Here is a 19,709-nt window from a genome sequence, read left to right on the forward strand (position 1 = left end):
CCGGCACCCTCCATGGACCTTCCGTGGCCAGGGGACAAGGGTCAGAGCAGGACACCCTGGGTGATGGTGTCGGAGGAGGCTGGGCTGGGGGGGATGGAGGGACAGGAAGGCAGGCCACCGGGAGCTGCATCCACATCACAAAGCCTGACAAGGACCGAGGACCCTGCCCCCAGATCTCTGCATCCTGCCACCCCTCCAGATAGCCGGATTCTTGGGGGGCCACCTCTGGGGACACTCTGGGCCTGGGACACGAGGCAGTGAGCGGTTTGGGGCATCTCTTGGGCTGCAGCCAGGTCACTTCTTATCCCCGATCGGGGTTCCCGTGGACCTGGACCAGCTGAACCCAGGGTGGCGGGACACTGGCCGTGCACACTGGCCCTCGCAGCCCACGAGGACCACATCTTCATCGCCACCCTCCGCTCGCCGCCGTGAGGCAGAGAGCCGAGGGGGCCCTGCCTGAGCGAGGAGACCTGAGGTCCTGGGGAACCGACCCCCTGGCCCCAGAGGTGGGGAAGGGGCCTTGGAAAGGCCGTCCTGGCCCCGGCGCACACAGTGGCGCCGCATAAATGCAGGAGTCCCCTTCCGGGAAGCAGCGGGCTGCGGATGCGCCACTCCCGTGCCCCTGATATGCGCACTTGAGGAAACTGAGGCTCAGGGAGACCCGGGGTCCCGGCTTCCGGGCAGTGCCCTCGGTCCTGAAGTCAGGCGCGGAGAGACTGTCCCTTTAATAGGGGCGCGGCCCTCCCTGCGCGGCCCGGAGGGCAGCAGCCCCATTGGCTGGAACCGGGCCTCGGCCACGCCCCCCGCGCTCAGTCCCTGGAATCCTATTGGCCCAGCTCCAGGACCCCGGGAGCCCGGGCTCCGCGCCAGGTTCGGTGACGCAAACGCGTTGCCCGGCAACCGCTCCCGCCTCCGTGCAGAGGGGCCCAGCCAGGAGCCAGGGCGCAGGCGCGGCCGCCGCGAGTGCCCGGGGCGCGCGACCGGGACCCCGAGCCCTCCCTGCCCCCCAGGGCGAGGCCGGGCGGGGCGGACGGGGAGGAGGGGTCTGGGCGCCGCGGGGAGGGCGTCCTGGAGGCTGGACCCCGGGCCCTGCCCAGCCGCCCCGGCCCGGGTCCCCGCGCCCTCCCAGCGCCCTCCGTGCCTCCCTCCGTGCTGCACCGGCCTCGCCCTGCTCATCTGCAGAATGGGAGCTCGGGGCGCCCAGGCCTGTGCGAGCCCCCGGGGCTGTAGATGACCAGATCCAGGCCTCCGATGACCGACCTCTCTTCTGTGACACTTGTGGAGGTCGGGAACGGCACACAGGACCGCGGGCTAAAACCCCCTTCGTCCAGGGCCCCAGGGAGACCCGCCCCCGCCCCCCCACCTTCCAGAGCCGCCCCTCCTGCGTCCTCGCCAACAGCAGTGGGGTCTGCCCGCCGGGTCTGCCCGTCCCTGGGGCTTCCCCGCTCTGCCTCCCTCTGGGGGGGACCTGGTGAGGACCTCGGGCCCCCCGGGAATCCCGACTTCAGGGTCCTATGTCTCATTTGCAGAGTCCCTTCTGCTGCTAGATTTCATGCCCATGGTCCCAGGCATTAGGACAGGATGTCGGTGGGACTGAGCTGTCCGCAGCCGGAGCCAGCCCTGCCCTCTGCCTGGCCCTAGGGGGAGTGGGCATCCGGGTCACGAGGACACACAGGGCTCGGTGCCACCCCGCCCGGAGCGGCCTGGCCAGGAGCTGCCCCAGGGAAGCAGCCTCCACCGTGCCCGCCGTCAGCCAGCAGGGACAGAGGCCAGGAGGCAAGAGGGCCTGGGGCAGGTGACCTGAGTGGTGGCCCTGGCACAGCATGGGGCATCCCCTACCTCTGCCTCCCTTGCCCTCCCCGCCCCACCACCTGTCCATGCCCCTCCCAGGACCTGCGCACATGCCTGAAAGCCCCCTCGAAACCGGGGGCCCGGCTGGGAGTGGGAGATCTCACTTTCCCAGAGCCACCTGCGTGTCCACTGTCTTGGCCCACGGGGCAGAGAGGAAACAGGACGACAGGCCAAGGGCCCGTCCGCGGTCACTGGGGCACAGTGGTGGCCCCGGCCACCTGCTGGCCCGGCCCTGCCAGCCCCCAGCCTCACCCGGCCCCCGCCTCGGGCACTCTCGGTGGCTGACCCCGGAGACAGGACGGGCGCGGGCCCACGGCGCCCAGGCACCCTCAGCCAAGCAGGCCGCCCGGCCACACCCACGCCTGCTTTCTCCTCTCCCTGCCCTCCCCGCCCCCACGGAGGACAGCCGCCCTGGCTCCATCCCCAGGACTGCTGAGCCACCGGAATGGAGCGGGTTGTGAGTCAGTCAGCAGGAAGGGACACTTACAGCCACTTGCATCAGATGTTCCTGCCGCGTGGCCCCACGGCCAGAAGCCCCAGCTCGTGACCCCAGCTTCTCTGGGGAGCTCCTGGGGCTTGGGGTTCCTGTCCATGGATGGCCAGACACGGAGGGACACGTGGAGAAGGCACAGGCTGGGTCGGGCGCCAGCCTCGGACTCCCAACTTCACGTGTCCCCTCTACCCACAGCCACCAAGTGCCAATCCTGGTCCCCACACCCTGATACCCCTTAGAAGCTACACAGGGACCCAGGTCCTCCCGCACCTGTGCGGGGCTTTAAGGCAGCCCTGTGCCCCCTCTGAGTTTCAGGCCTGGCTCTGGGTAAAGATCGGGAGCCCCAGCCCTTCCCTCAAATGCACTGGCTTGTGAGGATACTGCAGACACCCCGGCGCCGGCCCCACGGCCCTGCCCCACGCACGGCCCGCTGCTCTCTCCCGGTGTGCACGCACCTGCTGGTGCCAGGTACATAAGAGCTAGCTTTGGGGCCCACCACCCCCCACCCTGCTCCCACGCGTGCACAGACCCAGGCTCGGTGCTTCTCTAAACGCGCACGGACACACATACACACCTGCATCTGCTCGTGCTCCCACACACCCACACCAAACCTGTGCCTCGTTTTTAGCGTTGGGGGAGAAAGGTCTTTACCATCACCTCCTGGCCGCGTTGTCAGGTAAAATACAGGAACCAAGTTACATTTGATTTTCAGGTGAACAATACCTGGGATATGCTTCTGCACGGGCTTTCACTGAGAAGTGTTCATTGTTTATCTGCGGCTCGCGTGTAACCAGGTGTTCTGTATTTTATTGGGCTAAATCTGGGCGCTCTGTCTGCTGGGTCGTGGAGGCCCTGAGCACCCCAGGGCACCCCCCCCAGGAGGTGAACGCTGCGCACCCAAGCCCCTGGATCCCAGGGCTCTGGCCACTCAGCCAGGCCAAGGAGGGGGTGGTCAGAGAGGGCAGCACCCATCACAGCCTGCTTGCCTCCTGGCTCAAAGGAAGCAGGGCGAAGCAGAGGCCCTAGGGTGGAAGTCAGGGCCTGCCTGGTGCCTCCTCTGGGGTTTTGGGGGAGACCCCACCTATGACATAGGTGAGCATCACCCTGCAGAAGCCAGGGGCTTCTCAGGGCCCGATGGGCAGAGACTCAGAAAGAGCCGGGTCCCTTCACCTCTCCTCCCGAGCCCCTATAGTAGCTGGGGGAGGGGAGCGGGGAGGCGCGGGAGGGGAAGCCCAGGAGCCAGGGAAGTGCTGCAACCCCTGCAGCAGGCTGGCCTCAGCCCCTGCTTGTCCGCCTTTTTCAGGCAGCCTCTCCATCCTAACTGGCCCCTGGTCCCCCAGGGCCACCCTGAGCCCCCTCCCAGGCTGGCTGCCCTCCCTGGTACCCGTTGGGTTGAAAAGTATCCTCGTCCAGGGCCCTACCTGTCCTGGCCCCCAGCTCTCTGGCCTTTGCCTAGGCGGGAACCAGGGATGGCACCTCTCGGCCCCCCAGGGACGGGCACCAGGAGCTGGGCAGGTGAGGAGCAGGGGCCAGGGCCTAGTCCTCCTGCCTCACCTGCCACCCCCAGGCAGGTCAGAGGCGGGCGAGGGGTGGGTAGGCGACTGGCTCACACCTCTCAGCCCTCCCTCCCTGGCCCCTGGGCACCCAGCTCCTCGGAACGGGGCCTTCCTCCAGGAAGCAGGTCGGCCGCCTGGATCAGCGGCAGGCCCACAGCAGGACGGGGCTGAGCGCCCCCGCTTCCCCGCACCCACTGGCGGCCCCACTGCCTCGCCCCTGGCCAGCGTGACTCAGGCACCAGGCGCCTGCTCCGAGGCCAGCCCCAGTGCTCAGGCCTGGGGGCTCCGGCACCCCTGGGGGGCTCTGACCAGTCCTGCTCAGGGGGTGCGTGTGGACCAGTTAAGCACAGCTGTGCGGAGCCCTGGACACACCCGAGTGCAAGTGCCTCAGTGCATCCCGCTGGTGCCGTCCATGGCTCGGGGTGGGCACAGAAGCCCGGGCCGTGTGCCCATCCCAGGTGCCCCCACCCGTGTAGAAGCGCCCATGCGTGCAGCACAGCCCGCCCCTGGCACTCACACCAGGGTGAGCTCCCCTCGCGGCCCCACCGTCCCACGCACAGGGCCGGCGATCGCAGGACGCGGCTCACCGGGTGGGCAGAAGCCATGGCTCTCCTCCGGGGGTGAGCCTGCCCCCCAGGGGACACTGGGCGGTGTCTGGGGACCCTTGTGGTTGTCGTGACTGGGGTGCTCCTGCGTCAAGGGGGCGGGGGCCTGGGATGCTGCTCCACAGCCCACAGTGTGCAGGGCAGCCCCCAGGTCACTCGTGCTGAGTGGGAGGCCTGCCGGAAGGCCCCCGAGGTAGCGGCCACCTCCCTGTCTCCCAGCTAGGCGGTGCCCGCAAGGGGACCACGTGGCCAGGCTGCCTGAGCGCGAGGCAGCCAGTCTGCATGGTGCCCAGGGCTGGGCCTGGCTTCCGTCTTGGGGAACACAGCTGCCCCCACTGGCTGCGCTCCAGGGTCAGGCTCCGGGACCGAGCCTGCACCCTGGAGGTGTGGCTGCACCTGCAAAGACGGGCGGGAGCCAAGGCCCTTGTTCATTTCTGTTCCCTGTGGTGGGTGTGGACGGCAACCCCACGCAGGTCCACACGTGACGGCGAACACAGCCAGACGCCCACCCCCACCGGGGGGACAGAACAACTCTAGGTGCTGGGACACCTTCCCCAGAAAGGTGTGTCCACGACCCACGCCTCGGAACCCTGAACGTGGCATCTGGAAATTGGGCCTCGGTAGGTGTAATTCGTTGAGATGAGGTCGCCCTGAGGCAGTGACGCCAGAAGAGGGGTGGAGAAGACAGCTACCTGAAGGTGAGGCCGGCCTGGGGGAGGGATGGGGACCGCCAGCCATCACTGGAAGCTGGGAGAAGCAGGAGGGATCCTCCCCTGGAGGCTCAGAGGGGGGGTGGCCCTGCCGAGACCTTGATCCCCAGACTCCGGGTCTCCAGAATCGAGCATCAACGTCTGTTGTACTAAGGCTCCAGGTGTGCGGGCTCCGCTGCAGAAGCTAGCACAGTCACACAACTCCTGTAGGAGCGCACACGGGCGCACACACGCACACACGCACACACAAACACATCCATTGTTTTCAGCCCTGTTCCACGAGCACTTCCTGTGTGCAGGCCCCGCGCTGGGCTCTGGCCGCAGTGAGCAGATCTGTGCTCTCGTGGAGCCCGCCCTCTGAGGGGGAGCAGTGGCCCAACTGTACCCACCTGAGCCACGCCAAAGTGCCAGGATATCTGCAGGTGACCACACGGATGCACAGAGAGGGCTCTGGCCTGGAGGCAGAGGTGGGAGGGGACAGCCAGGACGAGGGAGGATGAGGAGACTTCTGGGCAGGCAGGTCTAGCAGCCCCACCCCAGGCACCTGGAGCCAACGTGGATGTCTACACACACGCGCAGGGGACAGAGGAGGTCGGGGAGGGGGTGTGCTGGCTGCAGTCAGGTGTGGCCTCGGCAGGAGGCACAGAGGCTCCCCCACTGGAAGGGGACAACTCGTCTTCAGGTCAGCAGGGCCTGGTCGGGGGACAGCTGGCCTTGGGTGGCAGGAAGCCTCTAGCCAGAGGAGCTGAGCCCCGGAGGAGAGGCAGGTCGGCCCACCCCACAAGCTTGCACTTCCATGGGCCAGGGTACGGGGTGAGGGCTCTGCAGCACGGGCTTCGGGGACAGGGGTCACGGGGGCCCTAGCCACAATGGGCTCTTTCTTGGTCCAGGGTCCCTGGTCTCCCTGAAACGCTCCTTTGCAGGACTGAAGGAAGGTCCTGCGCAGACCTCAGCGGTCCGCTTCCCCGCCAGCAGCTGGGCAAACTCTCGGGGAGTCCCCTGGAGGAGGCAGCTGGGTCTCAGAGCCTGTCGGGGTGCAGCAGCGGGACAGCCGGGGCCAGGATCGGGGCGTGCAAGGGGGCGCGGGCAGGCTGCAGAACCCATGGGGGCAGAGCCGCAGCAGCTCTGCGGTTGGGGAGCTGCAAGAGGGGCCCTGGGGTGTTCGCGGGAGGGGAGGCTGGCCGGCATCCTGGGGGCTTGCCAGGGCGCGGGGCCCGGCTCCAGGTCGGGGCCAGCGACCCGCGGGCCTCCCAGGGCCTCGGGCAGCCCCGCCTGCAACCGCCGGCCTCCCTCCAGGTCCTCCCGGAGCTCCGCGCGCCTCACCGCGCAGGCGCGTGGCCGCCCCGCACGGCCCGAGCGCGCAGCCGCACTCGGCCCCTCCGGCCCCCCGGCCCCGCCCCCGCCGTGCGCGTGTGGGCGGGGCGGGCGGGGGCGGGGCATGCGTGCGGGGCGGGGCCAAGGCCGGCCTATAAAGGCGGCGGCGGGGCGGCGCGCCCGGCTCCTCTCGGCGGCGGCGGCGGCCCAGGCGGAGGAGTCCGCGGTGGTGGCGGCGGCGGCGGCGCTGTTCCCCGCGCGGTCCGCGCAGCGGGGTCCGGGCTGCGCGTGTCGGGCGGCGGCGGCGGCGGCACTGCGGCCCCGGCCCGAGCCCGACCCCGGTGAGTGCGGCCCGGCGACCCTGGCCCGGCCCCGACCCGGTCTCGGGGATCGGGCCCCGCGGCGCCTCGGCGGCCCGGGCTCCCGGCGCGTTGGCCGCAGCCGCTCACGCTCTCCTTTGTCTGCTCCCGCCTGCAGGGTCCCCTCCCCGGCCGCCCCCCGCCCACGGGCCGCCCCCCCGGGCCCGCCGTCCCCTCCCCCGCTGGCGGGGCCCGGACAGAAGATGGTGCAGAAGAAAACAGCCGAACTTCAGGGCTTCCACCGTTCGTTCAAGGTGAGGGCCTGGTGGGCTTGGGGCCGCCGGGAGGTGGTCCGCTCGAGTGGCCGGTGGGGGGCGTGTGGCCCACCCCCAGCACCCTCCCCGGGGCTCGTGCCTGCCCCCGCCCGGCGTCGGGGGCTGCCCCGGCGGGTGTGCGCTGGGGGGTGGCCAGCGGGCCCTGGGGACTGTAGGGTCTTTCCTCCAGGAGCCTCAAGTGGGGCCGGGCCCCCCAGCTGGTGGGGGCACCTGGCTGTGTGTCCCTTGCTAACCCCAGCCGGGTGTGCACTGGTAGGGAGCTGGGCAGGCCACAGTCCAGTCCTTGTCAGCTTGGGCCTGTGGGTCCGTGGGGGTCTCTCCTCCAGGGCTCCGAGGTAGGGCTGCAGGTCCCCAAAAGCCCTCCCAGGTGGTCTGCGGAACGGGGGAGTGGATTGGACGCTCCCCAGCCCTGCACCTCCTAGACACTCCAGGCCTGAGTGCTATTTCCTGTGGGAGCGGGAAGTTTCTGCGGTGGCCCCACGGCTGCAGCCGAGTCTTGGTCTCAGATGAGCGAGTCTGGGGGGGCGGGCAGGTGCTGGGCTGGGGCCCCACAGGGCTGGCTCAGGGGACGCAGTGATGTCAACGGCCGCCCCACCCCGCCAGCCGAGTTATGTAATGGCTTCCCTGGGCCTCCTTGGGCAGGGACCTGTTGCCCTGTACAGAAGGCAGGACCTGGGTGTGTGTGCAGGCGCGCGCACGCGTGTGTGTGTGTGTGTGTGTGTACATGTGTACACAGGCGTGCTCCGCACCGGGGTGGGAGGAGCCAGCTGAGATTGTTTGGGTTAGAATTCCCAGGCCCGTCCAGCCAGCATCTGGGGCCAGCGCGCCCCACCCCTGCCCACACGCCTGTCATCCGCACCCCCTCCTTGCTGGGCAGCAACAGCCTTGGCAGGTCCAGGCCTCCAGGGCTGGGCTGGAGGGGGTGGACCCAAGACGTCACTGGCAGTGGTCTGTCCGCTCCTGGGGCTGGGCATGAGCTGAGACGGGGTCAGTGTGAGGGGCCAGCACGGAGGCCAAAGCAAACTCGAACTTTCTGGATGGTTCCAGCCGCCTCTTGCCAAGGCCTGCTGAGTGGAGGCCAGAGGCCAGCCCCAGGCCCAGCCCGCCCACATTGCTTGGGACCAGAGGCTGCGCCCAGGTGGGACTGTGGCAGTGCAGGGGGTGGAGGGACACACGGGCCGGGAGCCTCGGCGCTGACCTGGCCTCCCAGCTGCCCTACCCCTCTCCTCCTCCACGCCGAGCCTGCTCCCTTGGGCCCGGGCCAGCTCCCTCCTCCCGCCCGGCCGCAGCAGGGACATGCTTCTGCCAGGCGTCTCCCAACATACTTTACCCATTTTCCGCTGGCAAGTCGGAGGCTCGGAAAGAGCAGGTGTTTGTCCTGGGTCCCCCCTGCACGTGGGGGCGAGGACACTGGAGCTGGCTTTCCCCCGGGGGTGGCGCGGCCACCCTTTCTGTCTCCGAGTCGGAGGCTGGGACGGGCGCGTGGGGTGATGAGGGGACCCAGCAGGCCCGCGGGGGTTCTTGCGCCCTTCCTGGTTGGGACGAGCTGTGGGCAGCTTCCTCCCATCTCCCGTGGGGCGGGAGGCCCGGGGCTCAGGTCACTGGACTGAGGCGAGGTAGCCGGTGGGTGACGGTGCTGGCTGCTGTCGGCGAGCCTCCCTCTACCCGCCCTCCTAATCCCCTCTCCCGTGGGTGCCCTGGAGCCCCTCCTCCCGGGTAGAAGTGGTAACCTGGCACCTGTGGAGGAGCCTTATCGGACGGCTGGTGGCCGGTGGGCGGCCCTCCCGAGGGCTGTGTGCCTGAGTCCCCGGGGGGCCGGGTCCCCCAGCAGGCAGGGCCGGGGCCCCGACCGAGCCCGAGCCCGCCAAGCGGGCTGGCTGGAGAACTCCCTTCTCCCCGTTCCCCTGCCCCGCCGGCCTCCTAGCAACTATCTGCAGGGTGGGTGGGGAGGCGGGGAGGGCCTGTGCGTGTTTTTCAGCCGCTCCCTCTGACCTCTGCCTGCCCCCCTGAGCTGCCGGCTTGGCTTCCGGGCCTCCTGTCTGTAGGAATCGGGCCCAGCTCCTTCTGCAGCGGGTCCCTTGGGGTCTCCACGGCGCTCCTGGAGCTCCTCTGGACGGCCCTCCAGCCACAGCCCGGCCCCCGGTGTCCTGCGGCCCAGGGAGGGGCGGTGACCCCAGTCGCCCTGCATCAGCAGCACCGCTGTGCTCACGGGCCCCCACGGCCACCCGCAGCCCTGGCCCCCTAGTCTACGAGGGTTCGGGGAGCAAAATTAGAGCTGCCTCCTGAAGGAGCCTGGCTGGCCTCGGCGTCCCCACCTCCGAGGCCTCCCACCTCAAGCCCAGGCCCTCGGTCCTCACCCTGGACGGTCTGCCCTGCAGAGAGCGCAGCAGTGCTGTGGGGGGCAAGGAACGGTTTCTCCGCCCCCCCAGCCTCTTCCTTTCCCAGTCGGGGTCTAGTCCCCAGTCCCAGGGGCCGGCGGGCAGCCTCCAGTGGGTCCCCGGGTCCACGAGGGGCTCCGTCCAGGGGGTGAAACAGGACTGGGCAGGGCCGGGCACAGGGCGGCCCGTGAACACCGTCACGCGGAAGCGCCCGGAGGCCCATCTCGGGAGCCTCTAGAGTCCGGGACGGCCGGTAACAGTGGGAGCACAGTATGTGGCCAGGAGTGCGTGGCTTCCCCACTGACATGAGGGGACACTGAGGCCAGAAGGGCAGGGGCCCTCCCGGGAGGCCGTGGGAAAGCAGGCAGGCCGCCCCTGCTGGGAACCCGCCTGGAAGCCCGTGACTCACCTCCTCCCACTGACCGGCCTGCCCTGCCGTCCTGCTGCCTTTGATCCCCGGCAGCCCCGGGGACCAGTTGGGCTCCGGCCTTGGCCCCATTCTGCAGGGGTGAGCAGGCGGGGTGTGAGGCATGGCCGGGGCACCAGGGTGAGTCCTGCCCGCCCTCCCCTCGCTGCATCCCTTCCTGGCCGCCCGGGGCCCATTTCCTCACAGCCCGCCAAAGCCAGGCTTTGTTCCCCTTGACTTGCCCGGTGTCCGGGCGGGGCCTGAGCGCTCTCCTCTCCTCCCCCTGCAGGGGCAGAACCCTTTCGAGCTGGCCTTCTCCTTAGACCAGACCCCCCGCGGGGACACCGGGGAGACCGGCTTCAGCCTGGAGTGCCCCGCCCGCCCTGGTGAGGGCCTGAGAGGGAGGGGCTCTGGCCCGGAGGGGTGAGGGCTGGGCTGGGCCGAGCAGGACGGGCCTCACCCCCCGTCTCCCAGTGCAGATATGCCCGCGAGCCAGCCCATCGACATCCCAGACGCCAAGAAGAGGGTCAAGAAGAAGAAGCGGTGCCGGGCCACTGACAGCTTCTCGGGCAGGTTCGAAGGTGAGTGAGACCGGCGGGGTGGGGGAGCCGGGGAGCTGGGGCTGGCCCGGGGCAGCTCTCACCGCCCCCCTGCTCCTCAGACGTCTACCAGCTGCAGGAGGATGTGCTCGGGGAGGGCGCCCACGCCCGAGTGCAGACCTGTGTCAACCTCATCACTAACCAGGAGTATGCCGTCAAGGTGAGCGCCGGCGCCCGCGTGGCCCCCCTCACCGCTTCCCGCGGCGCCTGGGATCCGGCCCTGGCCAAGGGTGGCGGGAGGAGGGGAGCTGGCATTCGAGCCCCTGGACCAGCAGCTGGGGAAAACTAGTGTCTAAAAATGGCCCTAGGGCCAGTGACTCAGGCCACCCCTGGGAATCTGGGTCAGGCTGGTCTGAGCCCCTGAGGCTGGGCAGGAGGTGACCGCAAGGACCAGCGCGGCTGAGAGCTGGGGCTTCAGTCAGAGTTGGCCCTTATCTCTGGGTCACTTGGTGCCATTTCTCAGGAGTGACCAGCGGTTCTCCATCTTGGTTACAAGCATTAGAAGGCAATGCCATACCCGGGGCCCGAGGAAGCTTGGTATTTTGGGGAGAGCAGGGCAGGCCCAAAAGAACCTCTGCTTGAGTGTTCCCCTGCCGACCCTGATCCACAGTATAGCCAGGTGGCCTGGGAGCCGTGGCCTCGAAACCTGTTTGTTGGCCAGGCCGCGTGGCCCTGTGTTCTTCCCCAGTGACCCTGCATCCAGGTGGGGTGGGGTCACAGGAGGCTGGCTGCACCAGAAGGAAGCCCAGGTGCTCCCGGGTGAGAGGGCTGGCCAGGGCCTCGGCCTTGGGGGAAGTCTGAGGATAAAGGAGGCCATGGTCTCTGCCCCGGGGAGTCCCGGGCGGGGTGGGGGCGACGGTGTGAGAGAACTGGATGCAGGGCCTCCAGCACTTTTCTGTTCTGGGTGCTTCCCTCCTCAGGACCCTGCTGGGTAGCCTGGCTTCCTGTCACTGTTGGACAGTTAGGAACGAGGCTCAGAGAGGTTAAATAGTCTGAATCAGATGCCATGTGACCCCCCCGTAAGGCCATCCCTCTTCCTGGAGGGACCACATTTTTCTTCATAAAGTGGGGGTCCTAGCCAGATTCCCAAGAGAGAGGATGAGGCTCAGTTTACTCCATCAGAGGGGAGCTCCTGGCGTTGTGGCAGAGGCCCTAAAGCCTGGCTGCCCTGCTCCTCTGTGGCACAGGTGTGTTTGTCACCAGACAGGTGGCACAGGGCATAGGCTGGACCGGGCAGCAAATGGATGCCATGCCTGCCTGCTGCTGGAACAAGCTGGGGGACACACCACGTTCCCCTCTTCCAGGGCATTGCACTGGACAGGGAATCCCCGGGCCAGGGGGTGACCTAGCCTGCCTCATCTCCCAGTTAGAGGGGACCCAAAGACCCAGCATGGGAAGAGGTCCCCAGTGGGTGCCTGGGGCCAGGGCTGCCTGGAGGGAACCACAGGCACCTTCTACCCCCACTTCTGTGAGCAAAGGTGGCTGGGGCCCAGAGTCCCTGGGTGCCAGAGGGGTTTGGAGGCAGAAGCTGGCTTCCTGAGGCTCTGGAGTCCCAGGAGACTGTGCCTGCTGGTTGGCAGGAGGGCCAACCTGAAACAGGCCTGGGCTGAGGGACCCACGCAACTGCCCAGACTGTCATGAAACTAGAGAGGTGGGACTTGGCACAGAGGCCGGTAGGGACGGCTTGGCTGGCAGCCAGGTGCCCTGAGGCTCCTCCATTCCCTGGGTGGTATGGGGGTCCACGCAGTGGCTGGCAGTCTCCTGGTCGGGGAGGGGAAGCTGTGCAGTCCCTGGGTCCCTGACACCCCACCGCCCTTGGGGTCGGGAGTGGAGAAGGCCTAGCACCTCTGTTTCTGCCTTTCCTGTCCAGCTGGTCTCTCCCCTGCTGCCACTTGGGAAACATGTTGCACATTCCTCCTGCCCCCTCCCCCCAAGCTTGTGCTGACTCCATACTTCTAACTTCTGGCAAATTCTGGGCCCAGGAAGAGAGCTCTGCTTCCTAGAACTTAAGATCGTAGGCACGGCACACGGCAAATTTCTGGGAGGGGTGCCTTGGGCTTTGGAGGGTCTGGCTGACCCAGCTGCTCTGTCTCTTGCCCCACCTCCTTCTAGATCATCGAGAAGCAGCCGGGCCACATTCGGAGTAGGGTTTTCCGGGAGGTGGAGATGCTGTATCAGTGCCAGGGACACAGGTAACGTGACACACCTCGCCACACAACAGCCCTGCTCGGCTTTCCGTGGATGAGTGGGCCTGAATCTCGCGTCATCCCCAGCAAGCACTTAGGGAGCACCCCTTGCGAATCCGCCTCTGCGCGGGATACACTGGGTCAGACCTAGAGTCGGGCGGTCCTGAGTGGGCAGGGTGGAAGCACGCCCACGGCGCCCCTCCCAGCCTTTGCCTTCCTGTGGCAGGTGGGGGTGGAAAGGGTGTGCACCTGCTGGGCTGGGGGTGCACAGGGGCCTCAGGAAGCCTCTCTCCTCTTCTGCCTCTCCCAACACCCCCCACCCGTGCCCCAGGAATGTTCTAGAGCTGATAGAGTTCTTTGAGGAGGAGGACCGCTTCTACTTGGTGTTTGAGAAGATGCGGGGTGGTACGTGGGGCCTGGGTGTCCAGCTGGGTGTCCATGGGCGGTGGGCTGGGCCACCAGGGAGAGCCTTTCCGTCGTGCAGGAGCACGTGCGGGGTGGGGGCCTCGTGGGGTCTGAGCTGCTGTCCCCGCGGCAGCTAAGGGTTGCAGATTTTGAGGCCCAGGTGGCCAGAGTGGGTGCTTCCCTGTTGGGGGGACGTTGGTGGGGGGCTGGGGACACAGGTGACCCTTCCGTGTTCTCCCTCCACCACCGCCTGCCCCAGGCTCCATCCTGAGCCACATCCACAAGCGGCGGCACTTCAACGAGCTGGAGGCCAGCGTGGTCGTGCAGGACGTGGCCAGCGCCCTGGACTTCCTGCACAACAAAGGTGGGTGGCGGGCGTGGCCCCAGCGGTGCCCAGCCCTGCGCTGGCCGCCTGCCCAGGACGCCCCCCACCCCCCGCCCCCGCTGACTGTCCCCCGGTTCCCACGCAGGCATCGCCCACAGGGACCTCAAGCCAGAAAACATCCTCTGTGAGCACCCCAACCAGGTAGGGCGCCGGGGAGCCGCCTTCCCTGCGGCCGGCGGGCGCGACCCCGCCTCACCGCCCCTTCCCACCCCTCCCAGGTCTCCCCCGTGAAGATCTGCGACTTCGACCTGGGCAGCGGCATCAAGCTCAACGGGGACTGCTCGCCCATCTCCACGCCGGAGCTGCTCACCCCGGTGAGGCGCGCGGGCGGCGGGCACGCCCCGACCCGCTCGTCCCCGACCCGCTCGGCCCCGACCCGCTCCGCCGCGGTTGCGTAACCTCGAGGTGCGGCGGCCCAGCGCCGCCGAGCTGGAGCTTTTCGCTTAGCAACAGCCGCTGATTGGCCCCGCGGAGAGGGGCGGGCGGGGCCGCAGGGGGCGGGGCGGGGCCGGCTCCCGGCCGCTGATTGGGCGGCGGGGCGGGGCGGGGCGGGCACCTGCCACCTGTTGATTGGGCGGGGAGGCGGGGCTGGGCCTCGGCCCGCCTCTGATTGGCCGGGCGGGGCGTCGGGCGAAGCGGGGCCGGTGACCCTGCGACCCGCCCTCACGGGACGCCGGGAAGTCCCGGCCGCGCTGCCCTCCGCCCTGGGCCCTGACGCCCGGCCCCGCCCGCAGTGCGGCTCGGCGGAGTACATGGCCCCCGAGGTGGTGGAGGCCTTCAGCGAGGAGGCCAGCATCTACGACAAGCGCTGCGACCTTTGGAGCCTGGGCGTCATCCTCTACATCCTGCTCAGCGGCTACCCGCCCTTCGTGGGCCACTGCGGCAGTGACTGCGGCTGGGACCGCGGCGAGGCCTGCCCGGCCTGCCAGGTGCGGGGCGCCCCGACCCGACCCGACCCTCCCGTCCCCGACCCCGACCGCCGACGCCCACCGGGGCCTCCGCCCCTGCTGCGCAAGGAACCCGACACCCGCGCCCTGCGGGCCCTTCCACCTGCACCCCTGGGGCCCCGCACCCCAGCGGCTCCTGCCCCTACATCCGGGGCCCCTGCGCCCTGCCACACGCACAGCCCCCACACCCGCACCCTGCGGGCCCTTCCACCCCAGCATCCCAGAGGTCCTGCACCTCTTGGGACCCTGCACCCCAAAGGTCCCCCCACCCCTCATCCCATAGGGCCCTGCATCCCTCAGGCCCCCTGCACCCCGCCGCTCCCCCCATCTGGGACGTCCACAAGGCAGTGCTGGCCCGGCCCTTCTCGGGTTACAGGCATTTTAGTTCCAGGGCCCGTGGGAGAAGGCAGTTGGGAGTCAGGAGCTGCCCTGGGGAGAAGCACGGCTTGTGATGAGTAGCTTCCAGCCTCAGCCTGGCTGCGGGGCAGCGCGTCCCGGGCCGGGTCCACTGAGCGCTTGCCTGATGCTGCTTTCCTGTCCGGCCTGCGTCACTCCCAGTCACCTGGCCCCCCGGAGCCCCCCATCCTGCCAGCAGATCTCAGGCCCCCTGCCCACCCTGCTGCCAGTGGGGAGGGTTGTGTACTTTGTCCCCGTCGTGGATCTTGCCGCATGGTTGGGCCTGGGGACCCGGCAGAGCTAGTTATGAAGCGGTGTCCTGAGGTGCCCAGCTCCAGTCCTGGCCAGTGCGGGTACGTCTTGGGTGCACTTGCCTGCAGCTGACCCTTCGCTCCCTTGTCCTCCTGTCCCATAGAACATGCTGTTTGAGAGCATCCAGGAGGGCAAGTATGAGTTTCCCGAGAAGGACTGGGCCCACATCTCCTTTGCTGCCAAAGACCTCATCTCAAAGCTTCTCGTCCGCGACGCCAAGCAGAGGCTGAGCGCCGCACAAGTCCTGCAGCACCCATGGGTGCAGGGGGTGAGTGAGCCCTGCTAAGTCCTGCCTCCTTGCAGCCTCCAGTGGGCTAGGGGGCAACTTGGAGCGCGTGTACAAGAGGGGCCAGCATCAACACCTGCAGCGTGGCTCTGGGGCTCCGTCTTGGCCACCTGTGGGGGCACAGGTGCAGCAGGAGTGTCCACCTCCTGCTGCCAGGTAGGGGCTGGGCCTGCAGAAATTGGTTTGCAGTGAACTGTTTGGCCTTGTGCCCTGCAGCCTTCAGGGCCTCATCCTGCTCGGCACACCTGGCTCAGCACACCTGGTTCGGCACAGCAGGCTGAGGTCATCCAGGTGTTGGGCGGGGTCCGCCGAGATGGGTGGATTCACAGCTGCTGGCCCTGTCTGGCTCTCTGTCCCCATCCATCCCGGAAGAGCCTGGCATTTCTTTGGCCAGCGGTCACCCGAGCCAAGCTCCCGCCCAGGGCGAGGCCATAAGGGCAAGGGTCTCAACCAGAATAGAAGTGGCCCCAGGGCTCCGTGGGGAGCTACAACTGGGGCCCTGGTCTGGAAGCAGAGCTGGTGGGGGCTGCCCAAGCCCTCTGGGAGCATCAGGAGACCCGAGGGTGGAAAGTCTCTTGAGCCCCTGCTGGGCTCTTGCCCTTCAGCCCCGCCCCTCCTGTCTCCTTGCAGTGCGCTCCTGAGAACACGCTGCCCACACCCATGGTCCTGCAGAGGTGAGGCCTGCGTGGGGTCTTGGGCCCAGGGGGCAGAGGGACCCCGAGTTGGGGGATTCACATTAAGATGCTTCAAAAAAAGACCACTCTCTTTAAATTGTTAAACTGGGAGGCCATCTGAGTGTTTGGGCTGTCTTGTGCCAGTGGTGGTGAAGGATTGGGCCTGAGCGGGGGTCCTGGCCCTGCAGGAATGTTTGGGGGGCCTGGAGCCTGCCGCTCCTCCCCCAGGGTACTGCACAGCCCCCGGGGTCCTGGGAGGATCGGGGCCTGCCCGGCAGCCACCCTCCAGCTCCTCGGGGACTGCCCCCTCCCCAGGAACAGCTGTGCCAAAGAGCTCACATCGTTTGCGGCTGAGGCCATCGCCATGAACCGGCAGCTGGCCCAGCGCGAGGAGGACGCAGCCGAGGAGGCGGAGCAGGGCCCGCCCGTGGTCATCCGAGCTACCTCACGCTGCCTGCGGCTGTCCCCGCCCTCTCAGAGCAAGCTGGCCCAGAGGCGGCAGCGAGCCAGCCTGTCTGCGGCCCCCGTGGTCCTGGTGGGAGACCACGCATGACCCCCTCCCTCTCTCTGTACATAGGTCACTCCCTCCCCTCCCCCTGCCCCCCACCTCGATCAAATCTAAAGATTTTTTTAAGCTGTTGCCTGCTGGTACCCAGTAGGCTGCCCTCCCCTGGCTGGGCTCCCAGGCGCTAAGCTCAGCTGGGGGGGCTCTTTTTATATGAGGTTTTTGCTGTTGGGTTTTTCTTTTTTCTTCCCCACCCTCATTGTCCCCCTTTAAAGGTGTTAAAAGCAAAGCAGGTGCCCGGGGAGGAGAGTGGAGGGTGTGTGTCGCGGGGCTTGCCCGTCCCGCCGCCCCAGCCCCAGATGCTCACCTGTACTGTGAAAGGTCCCCCTGCCCGCCCCGCCCAGATGTGACTCAGGAGAGGAGGGCGTTTGTCGTCTTCCAGAGCTGGGGGCCAGGAATGCGCCCCCTCCCCAGCCCTCGCAGTATTTTTCAGGGACGGGCCAACCCCCATCTCCCCTTGGTGACACAGCAGCTCCTCATCCCTCACCCCAAAGACACCCTGGTCGCCTGGTGGGGCAGGGGCTTCTCAGGTCTCCCTCGTGGCGGGGGAGTGGGGGGGTGGCCTGCAGCTGCCCGCTGGACTCCCCTCTCTGCCTGACAATCGGGGCTCTCTCCAACCTTGAGCGTGGGACCTGGGGTGCAGGGGGTACACCTTCTGCTCCCGCCCTCTCCAAGGGGGACCCTGCCCACCCAGGAGGGTGGGGCCAGAGGAAGTGGGAGGGGCTGGACCTGCGCCCGTCAGCCAACGTGGGGGTCCCACAGGGCCCCCCGCCGGGCACCCAAGTGCCCCTTCTCAGGGCTCAGTCTGACGACCACGGACACGTCCCGCCCCTTGTGGTCACCCCTGGGGTCTGGTGTGGAAGCTCTGTTGGCACCCCCCCCCCCCCCAGAGCCAGGGCCCACCCAGGGGTTCTGCTGAAGCCCCTCACCCCGAGGGCAGCGTCTCTGCCCACCTTCAGGAAAACCGCCGCAGCTGCCACGGCCTCCCTCCGGGCACCCAGGAATCGCCTGCCCGCCTCCGCCAGGCTCGGGGACTCTGACGCCCCCTCGTCCTCGGGTGGGAAACACTATGCAATACGGGCCCCCCTGCTCGGCGCACTGGCTTCTGCCGGCCGGAGGGGGAGGGGGGGGCCCGCCAGGGCAGCGTGCCTGGGGTCAGGCCAGGGCCTGGAAAGCCCTCTGGCTTCTAGTTGTTCGTCCTGTTTTGTTAATTTTTTAAAGACATCAGTTGACTTCCCTTCCCTGTTCTTGAATACTTGAATGTTGGGGGGCCTCGTGGGTCGGGGGGCCCAGACGCCGTTTCTGCGGCAGTCTCGCGGCTGGTGGGGACTGGAACCCCCGCCTGTCCCCCCCGCCCGCCTGGATCTGTGGACTGGCCTTTCCAAAGACCCCGGGGGGTGGGGAGGCCGCCCCCACCCCCTGCTTCTTGCCCATCGGTGATTCTTCTATGTTTTGCAACTGGGGCTTCTGCCTTTTTGTAAAAAAGAAACCAATGGACCCCCGCCCGCCCCGGGCGCCTTGGCCGTTCTATTCTGGAAAGCAGAGCTGTGAGGAGCTTTTTTTTTTCCCAAAGGTGGGACAGCCACTGCCTCCCCCGTCACGCGGGCAGTGTGACCCCGTGTGACCCGGAGGACTGTCAGAACCGTTACTGTGAATGAGCGCCCGGCTCCCAGGCTGCCCGGCGCCGGGGGAGGGGAACGGCCACGTTTCAACGTTGAGAAATGTAAAAAAGACAAAAAAAAAAAATTTTTTTAAAGTGGGGGGAGAACACCCGAGCACTTTAACTACCGTACCAGGTGAATCGATCGATACAGCTCATTTCCTTACACCAACTGTCATGCCGGACTTTTGTATTGTTTTGTAAGGATTTAATAAAAGTCAAAAACCCGTGTGTCCTCCTCCTGGTTTTCTGTTCCGTAACAAGCGGCCCCAAACCAGCTCTCCTCCCCGGTGACGCCCCGAGTCCACGGGTGGGCGGGTGCAGTGGGTGGACTCGCACCCAAGGCTGCGGGCTGGGCCAGGGGCGCTGGGCAGGAGGCTGAGCTGGCCTTGGAAGCCGAGGTCCCCTCCCGTCCCCTCCTCGGCCCGAGGCCTCCGGGCTGCCCCAGATCTTGGAGGCGGAAGAGGGCAGCTTGTGCCACTGAAGCCTGCAACCTGGTCACAGGAGCCTCCCACGTGACCTGCCTCGTGGGGAGGGAGCAGATCCGGGTCGGCTTCCTGGAGGCGGGAGCCACAGGAAGGGGGAGGGGGTCAGCCTGGGCTGCGGGGCTTCAGCTTCCTCTTCTGACCAGCAGGGATCCCAGAGTCCCAGAGCGCTACAGCTGGCAGGTGGCCTGGCAGGTGGCCCCGGCTCTGGGTCAGGTGGGCGGCCCCGGGCGCTCCAGTGCAGGCTCGGCTCCCGCCCCGAGCGTCGTGGGCTCCGGGTCCGTCCCCGGGAGCAGCGTGTGCCGGTGCCTCGCTCCTGCCGGCGGCCGGGGGCCGTGTGCGTGCGTGGGGGACACGGCGTGTCTGTCCATCCGTCCGCGGACACTCAGGTTGTTCCCACTTTGTTGGCCACGGGAGTTGTGCTGCTGTGCGTGTAGTGGACACCCGCGGGGATGCGATCGGGCGTCGACCTGGTCAGATGTCATTTCATTTTTGGAAGGACCGCCTTGTCACCGTGTCACCTTGCAGCCAGCCTAGCGAGGGGTGACAGGCCCGGTGACAGGGCGGTGGCCGGGAGGCCGCAGAGCCGACGAAGGCCTGGCCGTGTCAGGAGGTCAGCCGGGAGCACCCGCGTCAGCCTGGCCCCAGGACTGGGGAGAGCGAGGCGCCGGGGGACCGCGAAGGGCTACCTGCACAGGCAGGGGCGCTGGGCTGTCCTGGGCACCGGGGGCCACGGGCCACCCCCCGCCCCCGCTCTCCTGAGCCCCCCCCGCCCCGCCCTTGTTAAGCGCCCTCCTAGACCCGGCAGCCACGTGCCCCGGGCGGGGCCCCACCAGCCCCTCCAGGACCGTGCTGCCAAGGC

General features: G+C 67.9%; 1 protein-coding gene and 1 long non-coding RNA gene across 5 annotated transcripts; both read left to right on the plus strand.

The window, feature by feature from the left end:
- The first annotated feature begins 1,051 nt into the window (after positions 1 to 1,051).
- Positions 1,052 to 6,571, plus strand: LOC144290942 (uncharacterized). 2 transcript variants are annotated; one of them, XR_013358417.1, is made up of 4 exons: positions 1,052 to 1,284; positions 1,530 to 1,795; positions 2,660 to 2,812; positions 3,057 to 6,571. It is a non-coding gene; the product is annotated as an uncharacterized LOC144290942 (long non-coding RNA). The 2 variants fall into 2 exon arrangements; XR_013358416.1 differs by having other exon boundaries at positions 1,530 to 2,812.
- Positions 6,572 to 7,006: 435 nt separating this feature from the next.
- MKNK2 (MAPK interacting serine/threonine kinase 2) lies at positions 7,007 to 18,593 on the plus strand. 3 transcript variants are annotated; one of them, XM_077860646.1, is made up of 13 exons: positions 7,007 to 7,142; positions 10,237 to 10,333; positions 10,427 to 10,528; positions 10,609 to 10,706; positions 12,659 to 12,738; positions 13,064 to 13,137; positions 13,397 to 13,501; positions 13,608 to 13,663; positions 13,741 to 13,836; positions 14,257 to 14,451; positions 15,281 to 15,445; positions 16,094 to 16,137; positions 16,453 to 18,593. In XM_077860646.1, the coding sequence occupies exons 1-13, from the start codon at positions 7,092 to 7,094 to the stop codon at positions 16,688 to 16,690; spliced, it is 1,401 nt and encodes a 466-aa protein (XP_077716772.1). In that variant the 5' UTR covers positions 7,007 to 7,091; the 3' UTR covers positions 16,691 to 18,593. The 3 variants fall into 3 exon arrangements, with proteins under 3 accessions (XP_077716772.1, XP_077716773.1, XP_077716774.1); XM_077860647.1 differs by lacking the exon at positions 10,609 to 10,706 and having other exon boundaries at positions 10,422 to 10,528; XM_077860648.1 differs by lacking the exons at positions 10,237 to 10,333; positions 10,609 to 10,706 and having other exon boundaries at positions 7,016 to 7,142.
- Positions 18,594 to 19,709: the final 1,116 nt, after the last annotated feature.

Source organism: Canis aureus, chromosome 19, assembly GCF_053574225.1.
Source record: "Canis aureus isolate CA01 chromosome 19, VMU_Caureus_v.1.0, whole genome shotgun sequence".
Lineage (NCBI taxonomy): Eukaryota > Metazoa > Chordata > Mammalia > Carnivora > Canidae > Canis > Canis aureus.